This window comes from Gadus chalcogrammus, chromosome 10 (assembly GCF_026213295.1).
Source record: "Gadus chalcogrammus isolate NIFS_2021 chromosome 10, NIFS_Gcha_1.0, whole genome shotgun sequence".
Classification (NCBI taxonomy): Eukaryota; Metazoa; Chordata; class Actinopteri; order Gadiformes; family Gadidae; genus Gadus; species Gadus chalcogrammus.
The window spans coordinates 17,758,707-17,782,402 of NC_079421.1; the positions used below are offsets into that span (position 1 = coordinate 17,758,707).

At 49.9% G+C, this 23,696-nt stretch overlaps 1 protein-coding gene across 1 annotated transcript in view; it reads right to left on the reverse strand.

Moving 5' to 3' along the window:
• The window catches only part of gpc4 (glypican 4), a 32,531-nt gene that overhangs the window by 3,103 nt on the left and 5,732 nt on the right, over positions 1-23,696 (reverse strand). Inside the window, exons 2-8 of the mRNA XM_056600163.1 lie at positions 9,534-9,692; positions 3,386-3,783; positions 2,003-2,168; positions 1,031-1,161; positions 769-915; positions 501-625; positions 224-396 (exon numbers count right to left, since the gene is read on the reverse strand). Of these exons, the coding sequence (XP_056456138.1) occupies positions 224-396; positions 501-625; positions 769-915; positions 1,031-1,161; positions 2,003-2,168; positions 3,386-3,783; positions 9,534-9,692 (1,299 nt within the window). The remainder of the gene's footprint in view (positions 1-223; positions 397-500; positions 626-768; positions 916-1,030; positions 1,162-2,002; positions 2,169-3,385; positions 3,784-9,533; positions 9,693-23,696) is intronic.

Consider the following 23,696-nt stretch of genomic DNA (forward strand, 5'->3'; position numbering starts at 1 on the left):
GAGTATTAAAAAAAAGGCGTGGTTCTACGCTACATTTTACACTTACAATAAGTACATTGGTCAGAAGAAACGTGTACTTATTACTTCTTTCTTTTTACCCGTGTATTTTATTCTTATGCATGTCTTTGAGTATTTAGAAAAGCGCAATATGAATATAAATAAAATGCAGTTCATTATCAGTCCTAGAAGGCGGGAGGCATTAGTGCGGTCTTTTGGTCCTCACCGGTATCGAAGGAGATGTCATTCCCGCTGTGTGCTGCCTTCAGCCAGCTGGTCATTTCCTTCAGGACGGCTATTTGACTGCGAATGACCACGTCGGGCCTCGTGATGTCCACCTCCACGTCTGGGTTCGACACCTGATTGGCTAGGCCATTGCCGATGACGATGGCGTCGTATCTAAAAGCACAAGGGGGGGAAGGGTGTGAGATGTAGATCGGAGCCATGGCACGGGTGTACAACCTTCGACGGACTGTGGCTTGTGGGCGTGGCGGTGTCCATACCTGCTTTTTGCGGTTCCGTTCCAGCACTCGTCACCCGGTGCTATTCTCTCCCCGTCGCACACCGTGTCCGGCAGAGTGGACCAGAACTTCTTGGCGAACTTCAGCTTCTTTTTTACATCGGTCGTCTTAAGAAAAGGTAATAAAATAAAATAAAGTGAGCATAAATTAGTGAGTCAAACATCGCAAACAACCAAACCCGAAAGTCCCACAGATACACGCTGTAAAACTGCTCCATCATCGCTATGCTGGTGCTGTGGTGGGAGCGTACCAGTCGGTCCAGGCTGGTTCCGGCCGCGGTGGTGGGCCTGGCGTCGGGGCTGTAGGGGCGGAAGCGACCGGTGAAACCCGTCTCCTTCACAGAGCGCTGTGTCCGGGCGACCTTGGCGGGCCGGGGCTGACCACATCCCTGGAAGATCTGCAGAAGGCACCCGGAGAATAGGTCAGCGGCATCCAGTGGTGTGTGCGTGTGTCGACATAGAGCTATGTATATTTATTTATGTTATCCTCTTCAGAAGGAGAGAAGCACTGACCTTCTGCGACACTTGCATGCTGTTCTCCTGCATGTTCATGATAGCCTCGGAGATCTTCACGTCGATGGGGTCCATGACGGACTCAAAGTTGAAGGGCCCCTCGAGCCGGTCTGCCAAACCGAGCATGGCATCTGGACAATGACACAAAAAAGCAACAACAAAAATACATTTAATTCATGCAGATGGATTCAATTGCATTCAAGAAGAATGCCTTCGGTTGCCCTTACGTGTAACGAACACTAGGGGGAGGCACTGTGCTGTGTGCTAAGAGGGAGCAGACTTGAGATGGAGCCTGTGGGGGCAGCTGGGATAGGAATGCAGAGCTCTGTTTCAGGCGCAGGGAAGCTGCCACACAGAACAAACCTGAGGCCGCCTGCCACACAGGCTGTCAGCACACCAACTGAACATAACCGTCTGGTTGAACACCTTGTTCCACTCTCCGTTTCTAAAAACCTCTTGCCGCTTGAAGAGCCTGAATTATACGGTTTTCAAGTATCTTATCTGAGCAAACTTGATAATAATCATACACATTTTCTGAATGCATGGGAATAATTCGGTACTATAATGCATGATACTGTTAAGTACTGAAGCCATAAACATTACATGGGCAAAGATTTGAGGTAGATGCAAGAAAGTGAACGAATATTTGACTTAAACTTCTTCTTTCTTCCATCCAAATGTATCAACGGTCAGAACAAATATATCAGTCTAACGACGAAATAAAGAAGAACTTAATTCCACTAACAATTCCCTTATTGGTCAACCAACCCATCCGCATGCTAGTCAATTGTCCAACCAAAGAACCAGTACCGGTACCTTTAGTTTGAGAATTGACTAGCAGAAGAAGAAAAACCAGAAGAACCATATCTGAAGAAGAACCATAGGAACCATAAGGTTCTTCTCTGGTACCTTTGGTTGGAGAATTGACTGTGAGCCGGATACTAAAATACAATTTGTTGAGTTGGGACTCACCGACAAAGTTGTTCCACTCGGTGTCCAGGTCGGCCTGGTTGGCCAGGCAGCCCCGCATCACGTTGAGGCAGTAGTTCTGGCAGGGCTTCAGGGCCACCTGGCCCGAGCAGTAGGGACAGTACAGCATCTTCATGGAGGCCCGCACGCAGCTGGGAGACGCCGTGACCTTGAGGGGGGGGGGGACAGAGGTGTGACCCGGTTAGCACTTGACACAACACATCCGGACTGGACACACCGGGCGTCACATCTGGACCCTGAATGCACTGGCTCTCTTGTGGGCCGTTGGACTCGAGTTTGTTTTAATCAAAAGAGGGGTACAGTAAAAACGACTGAATTTGTTTTATCATGTTAATCCGAAACTCTAACCCGTGAAGGAGCCACTGCTGTTATGGTGAAACTAAACATGAGCTAGTGTTGAATTGCACATCTAAGGAGTTGACGTAATCAGATAAATATACGCTGCACACACATAAAGTGTCACACACACGCACACATTGATATTCAATTTCAATCGAGTCCTGGAGCGGAAAAGCCCACACCTCTGCCTCCTACGTTGCCATATTATACCTCGACACACGGTCAAACTGGTTCTTCTCAACTCGTCAAACACACAAAAAAGATCCCTGCGCTCGGCGATGACAAATCAGGGTATGACAAAAGCCTTGCATTCTACATTCAGCCTAGGGCGACGGTTTTACCTTCCACTAATTCGCGATCAACCCCTCATTACACACAGTGAGCACAGGACAAGCCCAGTGGTGTACATAACTCTTAAGGCTGACGTCCCCTTAATCAAAAATTGAATGGAGGCCGTGTTTCATTTCTTTCCCCCCCCTGTGGAAGACCGCAACACCGACAAGGCAGCCTCTCCCGGCAACTCGCTAGACAAACTATACTCAAGAGAGACACAGAGAGAGAGAGAGCCAGACACAGAGAGAGACAGAGTCAAAGACGGGGAAAGAGAGAGAGACGGCGAGGGAGAGAGACAGAGACAGAGAGTGAGAGATACACAGAGAGAAACACAGACACAGAGTGAGACGGAGAGAGACAGCAACAGACAAAGAGAGAGAGAGAGAGAGACAGACAGACAGGGAGAGACAGAGGGAGAGGGGCAGAGAGAGAGAGACAGTCAAAGAAAGAAACACAGAGACACAGAGTGAGACGGAGAGAGACAGAGACAGAGAGACAGTCACAGAGAGAAACACAGAGTGAGACAGAGAGACAGAGGGAGACAGAGAGTCAGACACAGAGAGAAACACAGAGGGAGACAGAGAGAGAGGCAGAGAGACAGAGAGAGAGGCAGAGAGACAGAGAGAGACACGGAGGCACAGAGACACAGGCCGAGAGAGACCCCCCCCCCCAACCCCCCAACTCCTCACTTACCGTGGACACTCGGTTGACCACATCGGGCATAAGTGCCAGGCCGCGGGTGAAGGTGCGTGCCGCCACGAAGGCCCGCGTCAGCTGGAGGCGGAGCTTGCGCGGCACGTCGCCGAAGGGCTGCAGCTGGTCGGTGTGGCGGCTGACGCACTCCATGTAGGAGCTGGTGAAGTCGTACTGCACGTTGACCAGCCGCAGCATGCGCTCCAGCAGGTCGGCCCAGAACTCCGACAGCATGGCGTCCAGGTCGACGCCGGCGCTGCCCAACAGGTAGTAGCGCTTGAGCGAGGCGAAGAAGTTCTTGAAGAGCTCCGCGTTCTGCACGTACATCATGCCGTACGTGCGCACGAACATGCTGTTGAGCGAGCGCTCGGCGTTCTCCAGCAGCTCGCGGAAGAACTCTGGAGACACGATAGAAGGGGGGAGGGGGGGGAGAGGAGGAGGGGGGGGAGAGGGGGATTAGTTTGAGTGAAGGAGACTCAAAGCAAAGTAACGCATTGCATTTAAAATATCGGTAACTACACTACTTTACTAGACTATAGTAACACGCTTGAGAAGGCTGCTCTTGCCTGCAAGAGGGTGAGAGGAAGTCACACTTACGATGTCATAGCTTGCGAAATAGATCAGGTTCATTCAGCCTTTGGACCACATAAAGTAACAGCATGTGTCACCGCCGCTTAAGTGCATTCGTTTTAATTGTATGGGATAAGGTGACCTTTTCATATTTTTCATTGACCACTTAATTTTTGTTCTCATGTTTCCCAAAGCCTGTGTTTTGAAACTTGTGTGTTGCTACGGATTGACCTCACCATAGCCTACTCTATCCTGTTGTTTGCAGATTTTTTTCAGTGAGGCATTTATTTGTGCAGACAGGGATATAGTTTCATAATCGTTTATATATAGATGTATACAATAAACCCGAAGTGATGGTAGGGCTATGATGTTGGTCCATTTATCTACAGTAAAGTAAGAAACGGGAAAGTAAAGTAATAAGTAGTGAAGTTACTTTTCAAATGCAGTAACTAGTAAAGTAATCTCATTACAATTTACAGAAGTAACTAGTAATAAGTAACTAATTACTTTTTTGAATAACTACCCCAACACTGACTCTTGTTAATAAACTATGATAATGATAATGATAATACAACAATTGAATAACATTACATCTAGACTTAAATAAGGACCAACACAGGCCGTCTTAAACTGCATCCTATCAAGGAGCGGCGGAAGGATGGGTTTGAGCTCCATGATCGGACCAACAGAACCATCTGCAGCCGTGCTTTAAAAGGCGATGCTCGATGGAATCAGATTGAGGACTTTTCCATGCGAATCCCGTGCCAACATTTTGACAACTTCTTCAGCCAGCCGGGGCAAATACAGTCAGAGCCATAACGATAATCACTTTGGAAAGAAAAGGACATGCGGCCAGGAAATTATTTTGGGACGGGAGAGACAGCCAGGGCCAACTAGACTAGAGGAGTGGGTGCGGGGGGGGGGGGGAGTGGGTGAGGAGGGGAGGAGGAGGAGGAGGAGGAGGAGGAGCCGGGCAACTCCATCAAACAGAGGAGCAGCACTGGCGGAGGGGGCATTAGAGGAGAGTGGCGTTCCGTCCCGCCCGCACACTCGTTGTTTCAAACAGAAAGTGTCTGCCGGCGTCAGCCCGCCGAACACTGACCGGCGACCGCCATCAATGGCGTTTCTCTGTTGTCACATTCCATTCCGTTTCCTTTCTCCCCGGCCGTCTCTTGGACTGTCCTTCAGAGGCTCTCTCAATAGGATTACTGCATAATGAAGCACCCTGCCCCAATAGGGACCTGTCCCAGACCAGCCACACAACAGCAGCTAGCCCCACATCCCTCACCCTCTCTCTCTCTCTCTCTCTCTCACTTCAGAGGGTTCTCTTCACTGAAGGCAGGGAACAATGACCTACTTCATCCTAAGGAATGCCCATCAACCCTCCGCCCCCCCCCCCCTTCCACCTCCACCCATCTCCTATACCCCCCAATAATCCAGCCCCTTCTTCCTTGAGCCACCACCACTAGCTGCCCGCCCCCCCCCTCCCTCCCTCCCTCCCTCCCTCCACCTTCTTAATCTGAACAAAATGAGAGTTCCAGAATTCCAAAGTCTTCCAAAAAATAAAGAACCTGCCGACGTGCCGGTGCTCCACCAGGCCTTTCACTGCCCCCCCCCCCCCCTCCTGTCCCCACCAACACACCGCGGCCCTGAGACACAGCCCGGCCCGCCCCCCCATCACACTGGAGCTGCCCTCTGCTTGCTTTTGACATGTTAAGTTCCCATGCTCCCTTTGGAGAGGGAGGGAGGGTTTGGGGGGGGGGGGGGGGGGGGGTGGGGTCAGTACTTTCCCCTCTGAATCTGCCACCAGGATGGACGAATGCGCACACACAGACGCGCTCACGCACACACACACACACACACACACACACACACACACACACACACGTTCAGAGTGCCGCTGTCACTTACACTTCAGACTGACAAACCAAAGAGAGGAGGAGGAGGGAAGAAAATGAGGGAAGGGACGGATGGGCGAGAGAAGCTTCGTGGCGCTTTGCTTTTTTTTTTCTTCCTCAAAATCCCTACTGTGTCGCCAAGGATACCGGAAACACTGCAGGACTCCCCTTCCCCTCCCCCCTTCATTAAAGCCCCCCCAACACACACACACACACACACACACACACACACACACACACAGCGAAGTTTGACACCACATTGACAGAGATTAAAACAAAGGACCCCCACACCGCACAGTAGCCACAAGTTTAAAGGCGAAGAAAGGAGACAAGGGAGTGAGGAGGAGGGGAAGAGGACAGAACGAGGCTACACTTCCTCCATTTCCTTTTTATATTACACTAACTAGTTGGAAACACAGTCCCCAAAAAGACTCCCAAACCCTCTCTGGAGTCACGGAATTAGACGTGTGCGTGCGTGCGTGCGTGCGTGCGTGCGTGCGTGCGTGCGTGCGTGCGTGCGTGCACACACAGGGGGGGGGGGGGTGGTCTCTGGCCCATACATTTGCTGCTGGAGCATGTGAAGCATTATGCATTAGGCATCTTGCATTGTCATTAAAAACAGTTTATGACACACTGCCGCTCGCCAAACGGCCACAGCGCCCAGAGCTGCCTCCAGATTTTTCCATAAAAAAAGAAAAAAAAAACACAACTGTCCCTGGCCGGTGAGCCGACCGCTCTGTGCGAATGTGGGTGAAAGGTTACGCATAAGAAGGGCACGACTCGTTACAAAATGTAAAGTAATGTTCCCCCCCGAAAAGCTGAACTCTCTTCAGAGTCTCTCTCTCTATACACCCTAGCCCTGGTACCACGCTGGAGAGAGGGGCTGACCCCCCCCCCCCCCACCCTTGGCCCCAGACCCTTGGCCCCTCCCACTCCAGGCGGTAATTGCATCCTATTTGTGCCAATTAGTCTCTGTGCTTCTACCTTCCCTTATGGGATTCCAACCCCCCTGCTGCTAGCCTGCATAGCTAAGGATGTGTGTGTGTGTGTGTGTGTGTGTGTGTGTGTGTGTGTGTGTGTGTGTGTGTGTGTGTGTGTGTGTGTGTGTGTGTGTGTGTGTGTGTGTGTGTGTGTGTGTGTGTGTGTGTGCGGCCTCCTATATAGGAGGGCAATAGGAGCTTTAATCTTCCGTGCTTAAATCCCAGACACAGCCCTGCTCTGTTGGAAGTCAGCGCAACAAGACAGACTGACACACACACACAGACAGACAGACAGACAAGACGGAGAGACGGACGGACAGAGGGACAGAAAGAAGGACCCCAGGGCCAGGACAAACACTGGGGGCAGTGATGAAAGCAGGGGGGGGGGGGGGGGTGTTGGACTATTCTTGGCCCCCTGCTCTTAATTGGCCGTGACTCTCGACCCCTCCAGGCACATGACGGGAGCATGCGTAACGGCGAGCCACAGATCTTCTCAGGAGTGTTATCGGGCATGTATGCGTGTTGGTCTTCTAAGAACGGCATGTATAGGCAGCCTTTAGGTCACAAATAAGGATTAAACCACCCACACGCACGCACACACTCACACTCTTCGCCACTCTTCAACATTGGCTCTTATTGTGGCAGCTTTTTTTTTTAAAGATATACCGCAGCAGTGCTCTTGACGGTGACTCTTTTTGGCCACGCGCTCTCCCCGGCCCCGTCTCTCAACCCCGGACGTGTCCCGGACGACGTGTCCCGGACGGCAGAGAGTCCGGACACCGGGAGCCGGGAGGGAGGAAGTCACAGGAGAGTGGCAACATGAGCACCCCGCCATGTCACCTTATTCAATAAGAGAGTCTGCTCTAATGGCCCAGGTGAAAGAGGGAGCACAGCAGGCCTTTGTGTGTCCCTGGGTTCTAACGGTTCAGGAGTTAGAGAGACCACGGTATGTAGTGAGACGGGGGGACGGGGGGGGGGGGGACGGGGACGGGGGGGGACGGGGGGGTGGTAGATGTGAGGGGGGCAGGGGGTGGGGGGGGGGGGAACAATGAAGAGGAGATTAAGTGAAAGTGAAGCCAACGGTTTTCCGAGACGGAGGGGTTGATCTCTCCGTCGTCTTCTGGTTGATGAGGTGAGTGATCGGTGCGCTGTGAGAGAACGGGTTCCCGTGTCCCGCGGTCCGTCGGTGGATTGGGTTCAGTCGGTGAACACCGCCAACCTTAATCTCTCGCCCGATTGGCTGATTGTATGGGAGCGATACCAAGGGTGACAAAAAGGAGAAATCCTGCAAGTAAAGAACTTTCCGAGTGAAGACCGTCGGAGATAAGGAAGAGGATATGGGGAAGACAACATACCGGGAAGTCCAGGGACACAGAGCGCGATAAGAAACAGTTAAAAAAAGGGATGAATTGAGGAAGAAAGGGGATTTTTTTGGGAGGAGGGATGGGGGGGGGGGGGGGGGGGGGGTACGCATGAGATGGGGACAAAGAAGTGAGGAGAGAAAGAAAGAGAGAGAGCGAGTGAGAGGGGCGAGCAAAGGCTCAAGAAACCACCGCATTCCGACGCGTCACATTCCTGTTCCATCTGGCTGCAATTCTCTCCCTCTCCCTCTCTCCCTCCCTCCCTCTCTCCCTCCCTCTCTCTCTCTCCTAGCACATATACAAACAAGCAAACACGACTACACCCACACACATAACCACATCTCTGGTCATCTCAAAATAACTTTCCCCCCGTGTGGCCCCACAACTATGCGTTCACCGGAAAAAAAAAAAAATGGAACAAATCACCATAAAACCAAATATTGAGGACATTGTCCTCCATGCTCCGGGGGACGGACCCGGAGACAGTGGGCGGTAAGGTGCTGTCCCGACCCAGCTAACTGTGCCACCCAGGCGAGGGGGAACCGCGTTGACAGGCCCTGGTGGCGGATGGTATTCCAGGCTGTCCTGCGACCCTGGTGACTCAGCAGCAGCCATATGCACCCTCCTCCCACCCCCCGCAGCACAGGGAACCCGATCCTCGTCTCACACACACACACACACACACACACACACACACACACACACACACACACACACACACACACACACACACACACACACACACACACACACACACACACACACACACACACACACACACACACAAATAGGAAGTGCGGGGTTGAAGCTGGAACCAACAGGTCATGTGTGTGGTCCATCTGGGCGCGTGCACGTGACTCTGAGGCCGGATGGAGGAGGGGGCGGGGCGAGGAGAGGGGGAGACGCTGAGAGACAGGTGGACGAGCCAACAGACACAGACTGAGTGTCTGCGCCGCAGCCAGCGCACTGGCAGGTGGGGGTGTCCGTCAAAACGCCAATTCAGGCAAAAGTTGTGTTGGGACAAGCATGCAGCGCATGGGACAGACCAGCATTGCAGAGGGGGCGTCTGCTGTGTGCCACGGCATTGGGCCGTGGGCCACTTCACGAGTTTCCATCACCGTGCGCGTACGCGTGTACGTGTCGGTAAGCATGTGTCTGATTCTCATTATGGACTCTGGTGTGTGTGTGTGTGTGTGTGTGTGTGTGTGTGTGTGTGTGTGTGTGTGTGTGTGTGTGTGTGTGTGTGTGTGTGTGTGTGTGTGTGTGTGTGTGTGTGTGTGTGTGTGTGTGTGTGTGTGTGTGTGTGTGTGTGTGTGTGTGTCTCTCTCTCTCTACTTACGGTCGAAGTGCTGGTGTCTCTGCTTGAAGGTGCTCTGCAGGTTGGAGCTGAGCTCGGAGATGGGGGCCTTCAGGTCCGAGTGGCTCTGCTGGCTAAGCTTCTCCTCCATCTCCACGGTGCAGCAGGAGAAGCCCTGGGGACACACCTTCAGCGGGGCGCCTGGGAGCGGGAGAAGGACAGGGGGTGGGGGGGGGGCAACGTTATAGAGACAGACCTCCCATGGATGCACTCCTCGTTTTCAGTTCGGAGCACGTTTCCATTTTAACAGAGCCAATTCTCGAACAGATTTAAATCATGATGTCTTAAAACACTGCAATGTACAACATTTCAAATTGAGATAAACGATGTTGATAGGAGTGTGGAGCAGCCCTACTTTCCTCTCTGCTTGCAATGGGAATAAATTGAGATGAGCTTATGTGCGAAGAACCAGAAATCACTGATATTGTTTGACAAGGTTTTAAACGCTACCTGTTTTCAATTTCTATCCAGTCAATACATCCCATTTCCTGCTGCAGCCCATCTTGCCAGACCGACACTGTGATCCTGATTATAAGTACAAACATGTCTAAACTCCAAAGTCTGAATCCAAAGGGTTTACTTCAGTGCACTTTACAGTATCAGCCAAGACAAGCATTTGGCTCCCGCCGTCCATCCCTCCACACACGTATGTCTCCGTGGCAGTACTGATGAAAGGAAACGTAAGAACGCAGAACCGGATTTTCTTTCTCTACATCAGTGTTGAGTAGCATGTGCATCGATTGTGTGCCAGAAACCAAATACAAATAATAATAAAAAACAAAACCAAAAAAAATTATATTGTCATAGTGACAATGAGCGATAAAAGTTTAGTGTCCATAAAATAAGAATAATAGGCTAGTTGTACTCCAGATGATAAGAATGGGAAGCCTTTGCCAAAAGATAAAATAAAACCTTTTTCAAACAACAGACAACGTATCCTAACTTTCCATTGGGGTGCTAGAATCAAAAGCATCATTAAAAAAAACTAAACAAAGCCTTCAGGGCCCAAAACGACGCTTGCCTCTTGGTCAAAATGGAGAGAAAAAAAAAGAAGTGAGATTACCATCCAATTAACAGGAGGGATAGGTCGAGAAGTATTCAGCGCCGGACAAAATGCCAAGTTGCAGCTGCAATAATGTTTTGTTTTGAATGTGTCTGTAGGAATTTGGGCAGAACATAGGGGTCCTTTCACTGCATCCAGGCACCAACTGCCTGTTTGGTTTTCCCCCCGCTAGTCGGAGAGAGGCAGTTTGGGGCCTCCTGTACCTCCCCAGTCAGACAGAGGTGGTCCCTGGCTTCTTACTCGGCTCCTGCGGCCATGAATGCTGCCTCCTAACGGGCCCTTTCGTTTCAGTCCAACCGACTTCAATTCAAAGACGACCACAAACTTTTATCTTGGTTGACGGAGGCTTATGTGAATCCAATCGGATTGACCGGGCGGTTCACATGTCACCGGCTAATGTGGATTGATTGAGTCGGTTTCTGATGCATAAAACATAACTATCATTGGGAAGAAGGGAGGTTTGACCACATAGCTCGTGTTAGAACTACGGGTCGAATACCAATCACCGCCTTATATATAAAAAGACACGAGGAATTTCGAAACAACTGCTGCGGCGTGTAGACAGACCTGGGTCGACGCTGGGACATTATAGTTACAAGTGTGGTATGACAGGACTGCCTAAACAGGGCTACAAAGCAGCAGATCCAGGAACAACCCTCGTCCCCCAAACTTGGACTCCTTGGTCTGGGATCCATTCCAAATAAGGCTCAAGTCCCTCTTTCTTCACTCAACCTTTCCAACCCAGATCTATCCATCTCTCTCTTGCACTCTGTCTCCCTCAACTTCCCTCCCCTCAACATATACACCGCCCCCCCCCCCCCCGACACACACACACACACACACACACACACACACACACACACACACACACACACACACACACACACACACACACACACGTATATATTCAAGCACACACTGAAATAGCCTGATGTGTGCATACACTTCCGCACGCACACACTTGGCAGAACCAGCTCAAATGCGTTCACACATCGCATCGCCGCTCAACACACAACTCTTTGTGTCAGCCTAATTGGAGGGAGGGGATAACCTTAAGGCAGTCTAGTGTGAACACGAATACACGCACATGCACACACATACACAGAAACACACACACACACACGCCCCATGCATGGCCCACAGTGAGGGCTCACAGTACTGTGGACTATGTCCACGTGGAAACCAGCGGCACCTCCTACCAACGTACACAAATAAAAGTGAGACGGTCAATATTTCACAGCGGTGTCTGCACAAATGTCACGTTGTTAGCGCGCAGGGATTAGCTCCCCGAAAACCCAGGATTCTTAGCTAATGCACACTTTATGAAAACATCTTGGCAGCCAATTCTTCACCCCCCCCCCCCCCCCCCCCCTTCCTAGTATGAAATGGCACAGACGGCGGTCGAACAGGGCTACGAGTGAGCCAGAACAGGGCTGTGAAAGAACAAGTTCAGCGCTATGAAGACACAGGACAGGGCTAGGAGTGAGGTACAACATGACTACGAGTGAGCTACAACAGGGCTATGAGTGAGCTAGAACAGGGCAACAAGTGAGCTAGAACAGGGCTTCAAGTGACCTACAACATGGGCTATGAGTGAGCTATAACAGGGGCTATGTGCAACCTACAACAGGGCTAGGAGCGACCCAGAACAGCTATGCAGATTGGATTGCTACTCAACAAGTCCTTACTGCATCTCGTCTCAAGTGTTAGCAGTCTCGTCACTTTCTTGTGCTGGCACAAACAGTCTTGGCGCGCTGGTTGCGAGAGTCGAGACCGCTCTTAATTGTTTACTGGCCTCTTTGCGCCCAGGCTTCCCAATAACTGTAAGACCTAATAGGCCTACAGAGCCCCAGAGATGTTGGAGTGTCCACTCGGGAGAGGAGAAAAAGCCCCTGCTATTTTATGGCGGTGAAGACAAGGGAGCGACAGCTTGTTAACAAACATGTGACAGTGTGTCACGGCATTCATCGCCAGTTTGCTGATTCTCTGGCTTTCCTTTGTGGGACACCGAGCAGCCCCTTTTAAAAGGGCTCATAAAATAAGTCACTTCCCTTTTGGCCTTGGCTCGCCTCTCAAACCTCACTCTCAGAGGAAGGATGGGGGGGGAGGTGGAAACGCCTCAGACAAAAACCTTGCCGCACCCTCCGCCATCATGTGCCCATGAACCAGGCCGGGCTGGGGCGCAACCACCCCTCCACCACAGACACCCTGTAGGCTTAACCAGCAGGGTCAAAGGTTAACAGCCACTCCTCTGAGCGAGGTCCTGTCCTCTGACCCAGCCCTCAACCACCCCAATGCCCACACACACACACACACACACACACACACACACACACACACACACACACACACACACACACACACACACACACACACACACACACACACACACACACACACACACACACACACACACACACACACACACACACCTGAAAGAAAAACCCACACTGAGGCAATTAAGAGCCCCTAAAAATGTGGGGACACACACAGCACGCTTAAATAGAAACTTTAACAGCCAACTCGCTCCAATACCACGTCATAAAAACCCCAGAAGAAGTATTTCTGTAGCCCGCGGAAGTTAAGTCACCACCAAAAGTGCAGAGAGCGGGCTATGGAGGCAGCGCTGGGGTCGAACTCGGCCTCCCAGCCAGCTCCCTCCTCCAGTCGATAATTGAAGGCAGCTACAAGGCTTGGTGGTCTTTGATTGAACCACTTCCCAAAACCAATCACTAGGCAATTGGCATTTAGAAAACTAAAATAAGCTCTTCAAGTAGTTGAGAGGACAGGTTATGGATAAGCACAGCGCTAACACTACAGGGAATGAAGTGAATATAAACCCTGTGGAAGTGGTCAGTAATACGTCTCCACTGATTGATTGGGCTGCAGGCCAAGTGAATTTAGCCGTCAAGGCTGAAAAGACAATTCCTTTTTATTACTAACTCACTGTATTGAAAGGGAATATTTTATTCCCTAAGAACCAAGGTACGAATTACCTAATTATGTGTATCACATGACATCCCTATTTCTAAGTTGAATTTAAGTGCTACCATTGGAATGAAAACGTTGATGCGAGTATTTATAATGTACATCGGTTAGGTATCCAATCTAGTCAAAGTTGCAGATGTTTAAAATCCTCACAAGAGCTTTTGGAGCCGTGGTAGCATTTCTGGGAACATTTACTTTGAATTGAAAAAAAGCAAAAGAAGTTCTGGTGGTTTGGATAAACCGGCCATTTTTTTAAAACAAGGATATAAAACATAATGATTTGATAATGGCAAGCTCATGTGGCTGTTTACGCAAATGTAAACTCCTGTCAGTATGATCTTTTTGGTTATACTTGATTTGCGATAAATTGAAATAATAATAACTCGTCATCAATGAAAGGTGCTATAAACATACACTTGACTTTACTGAAACTACCATACGGCATACGCATAACATCATTAACTTTATTAAGCGAGGCAACTAAAATGAGGCAATCGTCTCTCCATTAAGAGCCTACTCCTTTGAGTCCCACCCAGAGGCTCAGACAGCAGCCACATAAACTTGGGAGGATAAGCCCAGGATACAACCCTCTGTCCCAGCTCAGTCTGTGGTGTGTCTGCCCCTCAGGGCAGGGGAGGAGGAGGAGGAGGAGGAGGAGGAGGAGGAGGAGGAGGAGGAGGAGGAGGAGGAGGAGGAGGAGGAGGAGGAGGAGGAGGAATATGGGTTTGTTGTTAGGTTGGGGGGGGAGCGATGCGCGCGCGGGCAGACTTCCAGCCCTCAGAACCCGTCTTGTCCTAAACCATGTCATCCCCAGACATACATGATGCCACTATAGGCCAAAGGTTCTGCCGTGGAGGTCCGGTCGATGCTTTCCGGTGTGTGATTTCACTAGAGATTTCGTCCGGCGTAACGATTTAATGTTTTGTCAACTGTCTCGAGGAGACGAATCACCGTGGCATAAATTGACGTCCCAATTGAAAGACGAGATGCAAAAGTAAAGAGGCAAACTGCTTCTTATTTCAAGTCTGATGATAGCAATTACTTTTCCTTCCACTGCTGAGCGTGTCAAGTCGTGGCACGTCTGCCTCAGCTCTCAGTCCCCGTTTCCTGTTTTGAATTTCCCCCTGCTCTGTGTAGTCCGCTGTCTGCCAACAGTGTTAGTGTTGGTCTTCATTTGGAGGGATGGAAAGGATTTCCTTTTTCACATCCATCACATTTGCAATCAATCCATGTAGAGCCTCGCATATTTTCATTCCCAAATGTGGGAGCCTTTTATTCCAGCCGTCACTTTTGAATGTTTGAGTTATGAATGTTTAGATCATGGCCAACTCTGGGATTATGTTCCCTCTGAAGCAATTGCCACTTTCAACAAAAGGGGAAAATGGCAGTGAAAAGGTCACATAGCGCAGGAATCAGCGAATTAAGAAGATCCGTTTCGTCAGTTGACTCAACTGTTGCAAGTCGGCAGAAGTGTTCATGTACACAAGTAAGGTTGGTTTTTTTCCGTTGGTCATCGCATTCATTTAGGTTTCAAGTAAAAGTGGAGACAGACGTGGGTCTCACTAAATCTGCAGGCTACAGCGAAGGGACTCTCCCATAAGAGATCCCATAACCCCAAAATAAGGGGGAAAAAAACACACAGAAGTCAACGACTGAGCTAATATACAGGCAGATGAACCGCGGTCTCCCTCCCCTAGCCGTGTACTCAAGTCCCAGCCTAGCAACCGATTAAACAGAGGGTGGATGTCCTTTGAGGTTTCTGGCGGCCATGTTAAACATAGGGAACGGGTACGGGGAATTACTGTAGCATAATATGATACTTTTCCCCCCCCCTCACGCAGCATGAAAAATTCCTCCGTCGAGGCCCCGCTGACGGAGAGCTCAATTCTTATTTACAACCTACGGGAAGCGTCGCGGCGCGCATGAGAGAACAACATCACACTCATACACGTCAGGAGGGACGGCGCTCGCTGCAACCACAGTCTCTGGCTCGAGGGCATCGTGCCAGCAGTTCAGGGTGGGATAAGTGTGTAGTGTGTCTTGTTCACTTTGCCTGGCCATGCCTTCCTCCCCCCCCCCCCCCGCTAGCTTGCCTGGAAGGGCGTAGAGCGACGGCGCTGTTGAATAGCAATCCTGATACGTGGTTAAAAAAAAAAATCTTGACGAGAACTTTCTTTTTATATTCATGGGCTGCAAATACAGTGTCCAAAAATATCCAAATGTTCAACAGTTCAACATTGACTTATCGATGTCCCATTGAAAACACAAATAAAATACAGAATAGTTTCAACATGGGAAACCATCATATTTACCGGCTCTCTAGTAGTTTTCGTGGCCAAATTGAAGAACATTATGCTTAATCTAAAATACATGAGGAACCCAATGTAGGAGGACTTAGGTGCTTGAACTCATAAGTGACACTAGTTAAATCCTAAATGAGTTGCAAAGAAGCGGTCAAGTAGAACCGCCGAGTCAGATGGCAAGAACTGGGAAAAACGACAGTTGGTAAAAAAGTGTTGGGAAGAGAGATAAAGTAATTCACAGAAGTGTGGAAAATCAATCGTCGCATTAGCTTACACCCCTCCCCCCCCAAAAATGTGGATTCTAGCTCTGGTTAGCATGTCGAGGAATCACACACGTGCGTGCGCGGAGTGTTACGTTTATCCTGGCCCATTTACGGAGTTTATTAATACTAAGCCGTTTTTGTGGATCAGATCGACAGCGGTTTTGGGTCACACACACACACACACACACACACACACACACACACACACACACACACACACACACACACACACACACACACACACACACACACACACACACACACACACACACACACACACACACACACACACACACACACACACACACACAGCTAGGTTACCATCACCGCAAGCAGGGAAATCTTCAACAGCATTATACTGTAATCAGAAACCATTATTAGAGCATGATCTGCTCATATGGAGATGATCAGGCCAGGGACAAACTTGCACCTACTCACTCACTGCGCTTTTCCGCTTTGCAAAAGTAAAGTAATGACAAGTTTACAAGGCAGAAAGAAGGGAGAGCCTGGATAGAGTTGCATTGGAGCTCTGAATCACACAAGGTTATTTAAACAAAATGGTAGGCAATGAGGTTTTTTTTTGTCCTCGTGCCTTTACTACTAAGACTTTACTATGCTGCTGTGATGTTTCGGTCTACACGGTGCATGCCAGTGTTTCATCACTAAGCGGCTGAAAAACATTGTGATGGTAAAAACATTACCCTGCAAAGGCAAAGTTTTCTTTTATTGAAAGAAACGCCGCAATTACCATATGTGTACAGTTAGTGGCGAGAGATTAACAGGGCCAGTGTTGGGGTAAGGGGCTAATTCCACCAATATCCCTGTGGGAAAGGGCGGACAGGTGGTTGTTAACGAGCTAGTGCTAACGAGCAGGATATCCATCGCTGCACAGATATTCTGACCTCCACAAGCAACCAGGAAATGGTTTTCAGCACACGAGTGCTCCGGCCAACTCATGACTTGCACACTGTTCTGTTTCTGTGACCTGCCATAAAGGCTGTGACCTGTGAACAGGCAATGGATTTCAACGCTAGACAGTTGTAAAAATGGGTTACAGTAATTGTTCTAGGCTGTGAATGGTGTGGGTTTGGAATGCCCTTTGTGCCAGGGCGAAATAAGCATGAAAACATCTGGGCATATAGAAATTATTGATTTAACACAGTAACGAAAAACATTGTGTCACAATTGCAATATACTTTGTGGAAAAATAGCAGAAAGAAAATAACGCAAGCGAAATAACTCACTAGTTGGTAGTTAATATCAAACATAATTACTTCTGCTTTCAATAATACCAATTTACCAGGAAAGCTCCAGTGAACATAACCATGGAGTCGCCTAACAAGCCTAACATAATGAGTCATGCTACCACCGCATTTGCCTGATGACTCACCAGAATTTAAAGGAATTGTTGAAAAAAAAAAAGGAGAAAAAGCCATACCTAGACAACCATAAAAATGGTTAATTAATATCACCACCCCTTGTATCACAAAGAGGGCTGCCCCACTTGGTGGGTCAAAATGCTCTATGCCGACATAATTGTCATTGGTTGGACAATCCCTGGCGTGACTTTCAGAAAGTCAAAGAAGTTGTTGGTCTGGCATTATTTGTTCAAGATTACGACAACAAGTTAATAAACTTACGTCGGACTCGGAACAAGAGTGGATGTGTAACCCACGCATTTTCTTCAGACAGCATTAAGAGATATTTAAGATACCAGGTAGAGTGCAATCTACCTTTCTTTCATTTCTTCCCCCCAAAACGCATCAATTGGTTGAGCCTCAGATCCCATTTCAGCTGACCGAAATGATTATCTTTGGTTGACTACAGCCAGCCCTAAATACAATGCAGTCAAGGACCGGTAGAAAGCTTGGCCGAACATAAGCACGGATAACCTCTAACACACAACAAGTCATTCATCTGGAGAACACGCTCGCGCTCAACACCAAGATGAAGCAGCGGTTTGGGTCTTGAGGAGAATTTCCTTAGGAGTTCATATTTAACACCAACACAGACGGCCGCAAACCCTTGGAAGATGGTCTACAGTTCTGAAAAGATGTTTCCTCAAATACATCGGGAGGTTCAACTCCCTTCCAAAACACAGCTGTTTAAACACCCGACTGCCCAAAATGTGCCGTTAAAGATGGCAAGACAGCGAAGACGAAGGAAGGCAGGCCCGCTGTTGGGAGGCCGACCCAGGCGCCCTGGGTCTCATTAGGAACTGCAGACCCCCTTGACGTCTGCTCTGCTACTTCCATTAGCACTGGGTTGCCAGAGCCATAGGTCTGTGTGCGGGGTCAGCCAGATAAGAAAAATAGTTTTCGGGGCAAACACCTAAACATTTACGAAACGCTGCATGGCAAGGGGTTAATTATTACCCTAAACACGCAGACTCATTAATCCAGCCTTTCCGTCACCACGGTCCGGCTCAAAACTGTTAAACAAGTCGAGGGCCTGAGGCCAATTAAAATTCGCCATTTGTGAACATTCCAAAATGCTGTCATCCATGAACATTTACCCAAAAGCCCCTGGGAGATTCCACAACATGGCCCTGGCCTCTCGCTCGCTCTCCGTTTCCCTCTCCCTCTCCCCATCCCTGCGTCTCAGTCTTTGTCTCCCAGTACAAAAGCTCCCTGCCTACATCACTTCCCAGGTCACTGCTTTCTCAATGGTCTTACTTGCTCCTGCTCCCCGACTACATTGAGAAAGTCAGCAGCAAACACCCACCATGGGGGCTTAAGTACTTCAGGAGTCTACCCTTGGAATACCACTGAATGTCTTTCAGTGATTCCCGACGCGTTAGGACTATTTAGAGGTAGGATTGGAGATTGAATGTGAGGGATCTGTACTAATGTGAGGTGCAGATAGCCTCATCGTCTGTGTTTCGTACCTGCGGGCGGGATAGCCTTTTTAGTGCGGTCTTTTGGTAGCTAATTAAGAGCCTACAGACGTCAACAAGAGCAATTGCAGGGTGTTGGAAGCAGGCCCGCACAGCTCTCAGGTGGTTTCACTTAAAGCCTTGGTTACCAAACCTCAACAATTAGGTAATGAAAGTAAAAGCACACGACAAACAAACCCGGAGAGAATCAGAGAGCGGGCGTAAGAGAGAGCAAGAGGAAGAGAGTTAAGAGAGAGTTAAGAGTCTAGACCGGAGATTTAAGAAAATAAAAGGAATTGAGAGAAAAACAACTGAATCAAGAGATAAGGACAAAGAGAGAGGAAGGCGTGTGTGTGTGTGCGAGAGTGAGGGAAAAATAAGAAGTAGGAAAGGGCACAGGAACTCTGAGGTCAGCATCCCAGACGAGTTAAGCCAGTTTGGCTGCCCTGTTAATTTGTCACTGTGGCCAGTCGTTTCCCTGGTGGGCCACAAAAGACATACACACAGCCAGCAGACGGCACCGGACAGCTGAAGATATCTGTCCCAAGCAGACTCCCGAGGTCTGCCAGGGGTCAGAAATACACAAACACAGTGGCCATGCGATGAGATCATAATAACAATGAGTTCCAAGTCCCATATCGCTTCTAGAAGTGTTAGGGAGTTGTGGTGTGTGAATCATGCAAGCCGTGGTAAGGGGAACATTTGTGCTGAGGTTGATGTGTGTGTGTCCTGTGTGTGTGTGTGTGTGTGTGTGTGTGTTGACATCATTCAACCACTCCCGTTAAGCTGGTTGTGTTGTTGTCTTTGTATTCAATTCATTGTGGGATACCTTTGTGGCGGGCCCAGCATTCTCAAACAGCCGCTATTATTAGTGATTGGCCATATAACGACTGCCATTCAAATGTATCTCAATCATTCATTCATTCAGCTGGGAGGTCTATTGTTAAAGCCAGGACCGGTTACCAGTAGACTAGAAACACTCATGTCACACACATTCTCCAGGCCATTCTTTATATTGGAGAAAGAGCAGGTCATTAACATTTGAACCGAGCATAGTATTTTAGTTTCCAAGGGGCCTCGCCGCTATTTTGCAGGGGGGGGGGGGGGGCAGGGGCTAGCAAGCACAACACTTTCTCAAAACATCTGCTCCATCTGTCTGGAGCTTGGGAGGTGGTGGTTCACGTTAACAATCGATCGAAACCTCCCTCCCTCAGCCCCCCGACTGTAACTTTATCTCAGGTATGCACCGTTTATTGGGCACCGCCATCCAGCGTTTGATCTGGAGCCCTTTGTCGTGGAACCGAACCGTGAACGTCTGCCCGGCTGCATGTGTCCCGGCCCCCGGGAGCAGGTGAGGGAGAGAGAGCTTATTAAGAGAGTGAGAGAGTGAGAGAGTGAGAGAGAGGGAGAGCAACATAGTTGGAGAGCAACACAGACAGACCGAGAGAAAAGAGGAAAAAGGGAAAGAGCTAGAGAGAGAGAGGGGGGGGGGGGTGCATGTTATCTGCATGATGTGCAATGACAGGCTACGGTTTAGCAGACAAATGAAGGGGATAAGTCACAGCACAGTGTGATTATCACAGGGGAAGCGGGGAGGAGAAGAGGGCGGCACAAAAGGCCCCGTTCCCGGCTTGTTCCTCTCCAGCAGTCATCCTTCGCTTCCACTGACTCATGGCCGACAAATGAAAACAGACTTTTTTGAAAAGAGTTGTAGAGAAACACACTTGTTACTTAGAGCCGAGTGCTTTACTAAGGGAACCAATGCAAACAGCATTGTGTGTTGGCCCTGAAATGGACTTCTCTTAAGCCTACAAATTAGGGCTGTCCCAGATACGTTTCATGCCGTGCAAAAATGCCCCAGGAGAAGAGCCCCCCTCAAAAGTCTTTGTGTATTAAAACCTTCTTCTGTGTCACTTCCTCTCGTGGACTTAAACATAAGTCTGCCGCATAGAAAACCATACCGCCCAAACCCCCTCGCTGGGAAAAAAAAAGAAAAAAAAAAAGAATCCAACCGTGTTGAAACAAACGAGAGCTTTTAAAAGATTTAACACACAAACAATACATTTCATCATTGCCAGTAGAAGCCGGCCAGCCTCTACTAGGGACAGGGAGCCCTTTGACAATGTTTACAACAGACATGCAGAAAGCAGCTGAAGCCAACCAGATGTTGGGGCAGGATGGGGCCCGGCAGAGACCCCCAGGCGGAATGAGGTCAGGTACAAGATCAGGTTTCTGGGACCTCAAAGCTACAAAAAAAGGGCAACAATGACTGTGATATACCTGTAGAGCCTTGCAGTAAGGGGACACCAGCGTGGGCGGTGGGGAGAGACAGTCACAACCCGACCCGTCAAAGGGTTCGGAACGTCTAAACATGACGGCACAAAACCGCTTTGATGGGACGTCGCCCATTGAAGTCCCGGCGTGTTTGGCGGCGATTCTCAGGGAAGCGCGTCAATAAATCAGAGTTCTTAGGACGTGTTATCGCTCTCGCCGTTCCGGCCATGTCCAATATTTCATCTCCTAGCAGGGTCCCCTCACATTCCCTGCTTGAGGCCTCGTTTGTCTTCTTCTCCTAGGCTGGAACCACCCTTACGGAGCCCCGGCCAAATGATTTGCAGCTTTTGGGAGTCCTTCTTTGGGACGGCATTTGATCTTTCCGAGTGTTTCTTCTTTTTCTCCCCCTAGTTGACCCCGAGCCAGGAGGATCTAGGCCATGTCGGGTCCCCTGGGTTTTATTACATCGCTTTTTTAACGATGCAGTCTTACGGCATTGGCACCGCCGTATGAGACAAATTCATACACCCAACGCGAACGAGCCAGACAGACGTGCGTCAATCGCGCCGCGTTCAGCCCTTTGTGCGGGGAGTGTGCACCATAACTGGCGGCTTTTTCGCCTAAGACAATGGTTTAAATTAGGCCTTTAAAAATGAAGAAATTTAGGGAAATATTACCAATGACTTTCAACGCTTTGGAAAAAGCGATTGAAAAAGCCCTGATGGAGGCCCTGGGAGTAATTAGCAGATTTTTACAGCTCAGACATCACAAATTCAGCCTAAACTTCAAGGCTTGTCGCTGGATTTCAGGCCCTCAGGACATCTAAACAAAGCCAGCCTCCTTTAGCTCGGCAACACGGACCATTGACAAGCCTGCAGGTCTCACACCGCCTGCGCACTCATTTCATAACTCTTGGCCTAAAAACCCAACATCTTTGCTGGATCACACCTGCATCACAACCATAACCACTAGCTGGCCAACATGCCATGCGAGCACCTCAGCGAGTGTGAAAACCAAGTTGCGCCAGGCAGTGGGGGAGGGTTGGGGTGTCTGGCTCCCCCTCCCCATTTGGTATCATAGGAGGCAGGCCTCCGCCACACTGCTCACAGCTGGCAGAGTGACACCAGCCCCGATGTGATCCTACACAAAAAGGAGTCATACAGCGGCTCAAATTTCACAGAGGGGGGGGGGGGGGGAGAAATACACACACACCAACAACACCAGGCCCCGATCTTCCCACAGGGAAGGAGTAGTGTGTCAGCCACCAGAGAAGCCCGGCTCTGGGAGGGTGGTGCACAGTGTGGGGGAGTTGAGGTGGCTGTGGGCAGGATGGGAGATGGTGAGAGGCCTTGGCAGAGCGAGTGGTGTGATCTGCGACATGTTCAACAACAACTCATCGGTAGACGGAGGGTGGACAGGAAAGCCCCAGGGAGCAGCGTTTGCAAGATGACTGAGCGCTATCTGGCCTGACAGGACAATCATCTGGAAGCCTCGCCAGATGGGGGGGGGGGGGGACCTGACGGAAAGAGGGGGAGGGGAGGGGAGGACCCGGAGATAAAGAGACAAAAAAGATGCTGAGAAGTAGGGTACACGCGGTTGGAGGGTAAACCACTATGGAGAGAGAGAGAGAGAGAGAGAGAGAGAGAGAGAAGGGGGCGGGGGGGGGGGCGGGGGGTTGGTTATCATGGGAAGCAGAGGGAAGGAAGGAAAGATGGCAGAGTGAACCCAAACCTCCCGGCAGACTGGTGTCAGAGCGGGACAGGCCCGAGGGGAGGGGAACTGATTTGTCAGCCGGTGAGGGAGATACAGGCCGCGGACTTCACAGCATGCAAACAGGACGTGTTAACAAGAACCTCATTCCCCCCCCCCCCCCCCCCCCCCCAGCCCTCCTCTCAACATGCAGAGAACCACAAACCCAGAAGTGTCACAGTTATCCAGGGGCAGACGCATGCAGCGGCTAACAGATATTCATAACACAGTCACACACGCAGACACAAACAGCCAGGCCGGTAGCCGCCCCTGCGCTAAAAACGTACATGCTAAATGCTACTGTGGGTAGAAATGGTGTGTGTGGGCGCGTGCGCACGCGTGTGTTTGTGAAACATGACGTACGGTAAACTATAATAGGCCGACATTTGGCGTTGGCTGGGAGCGAGGGGTGAGCGAGAGGAGCTATGGGCACGCCAGCATGACACTGACTCCAGACATGTCACCGCGCCATGTGTCTAGCCCCACTGAGGACACACACACACACACACACACACACACACACACACACACACACACACACACACACACACACACACACACACACACACACACACACACACACACACACACACACACACACACACACACACACACACACACACACTTAAC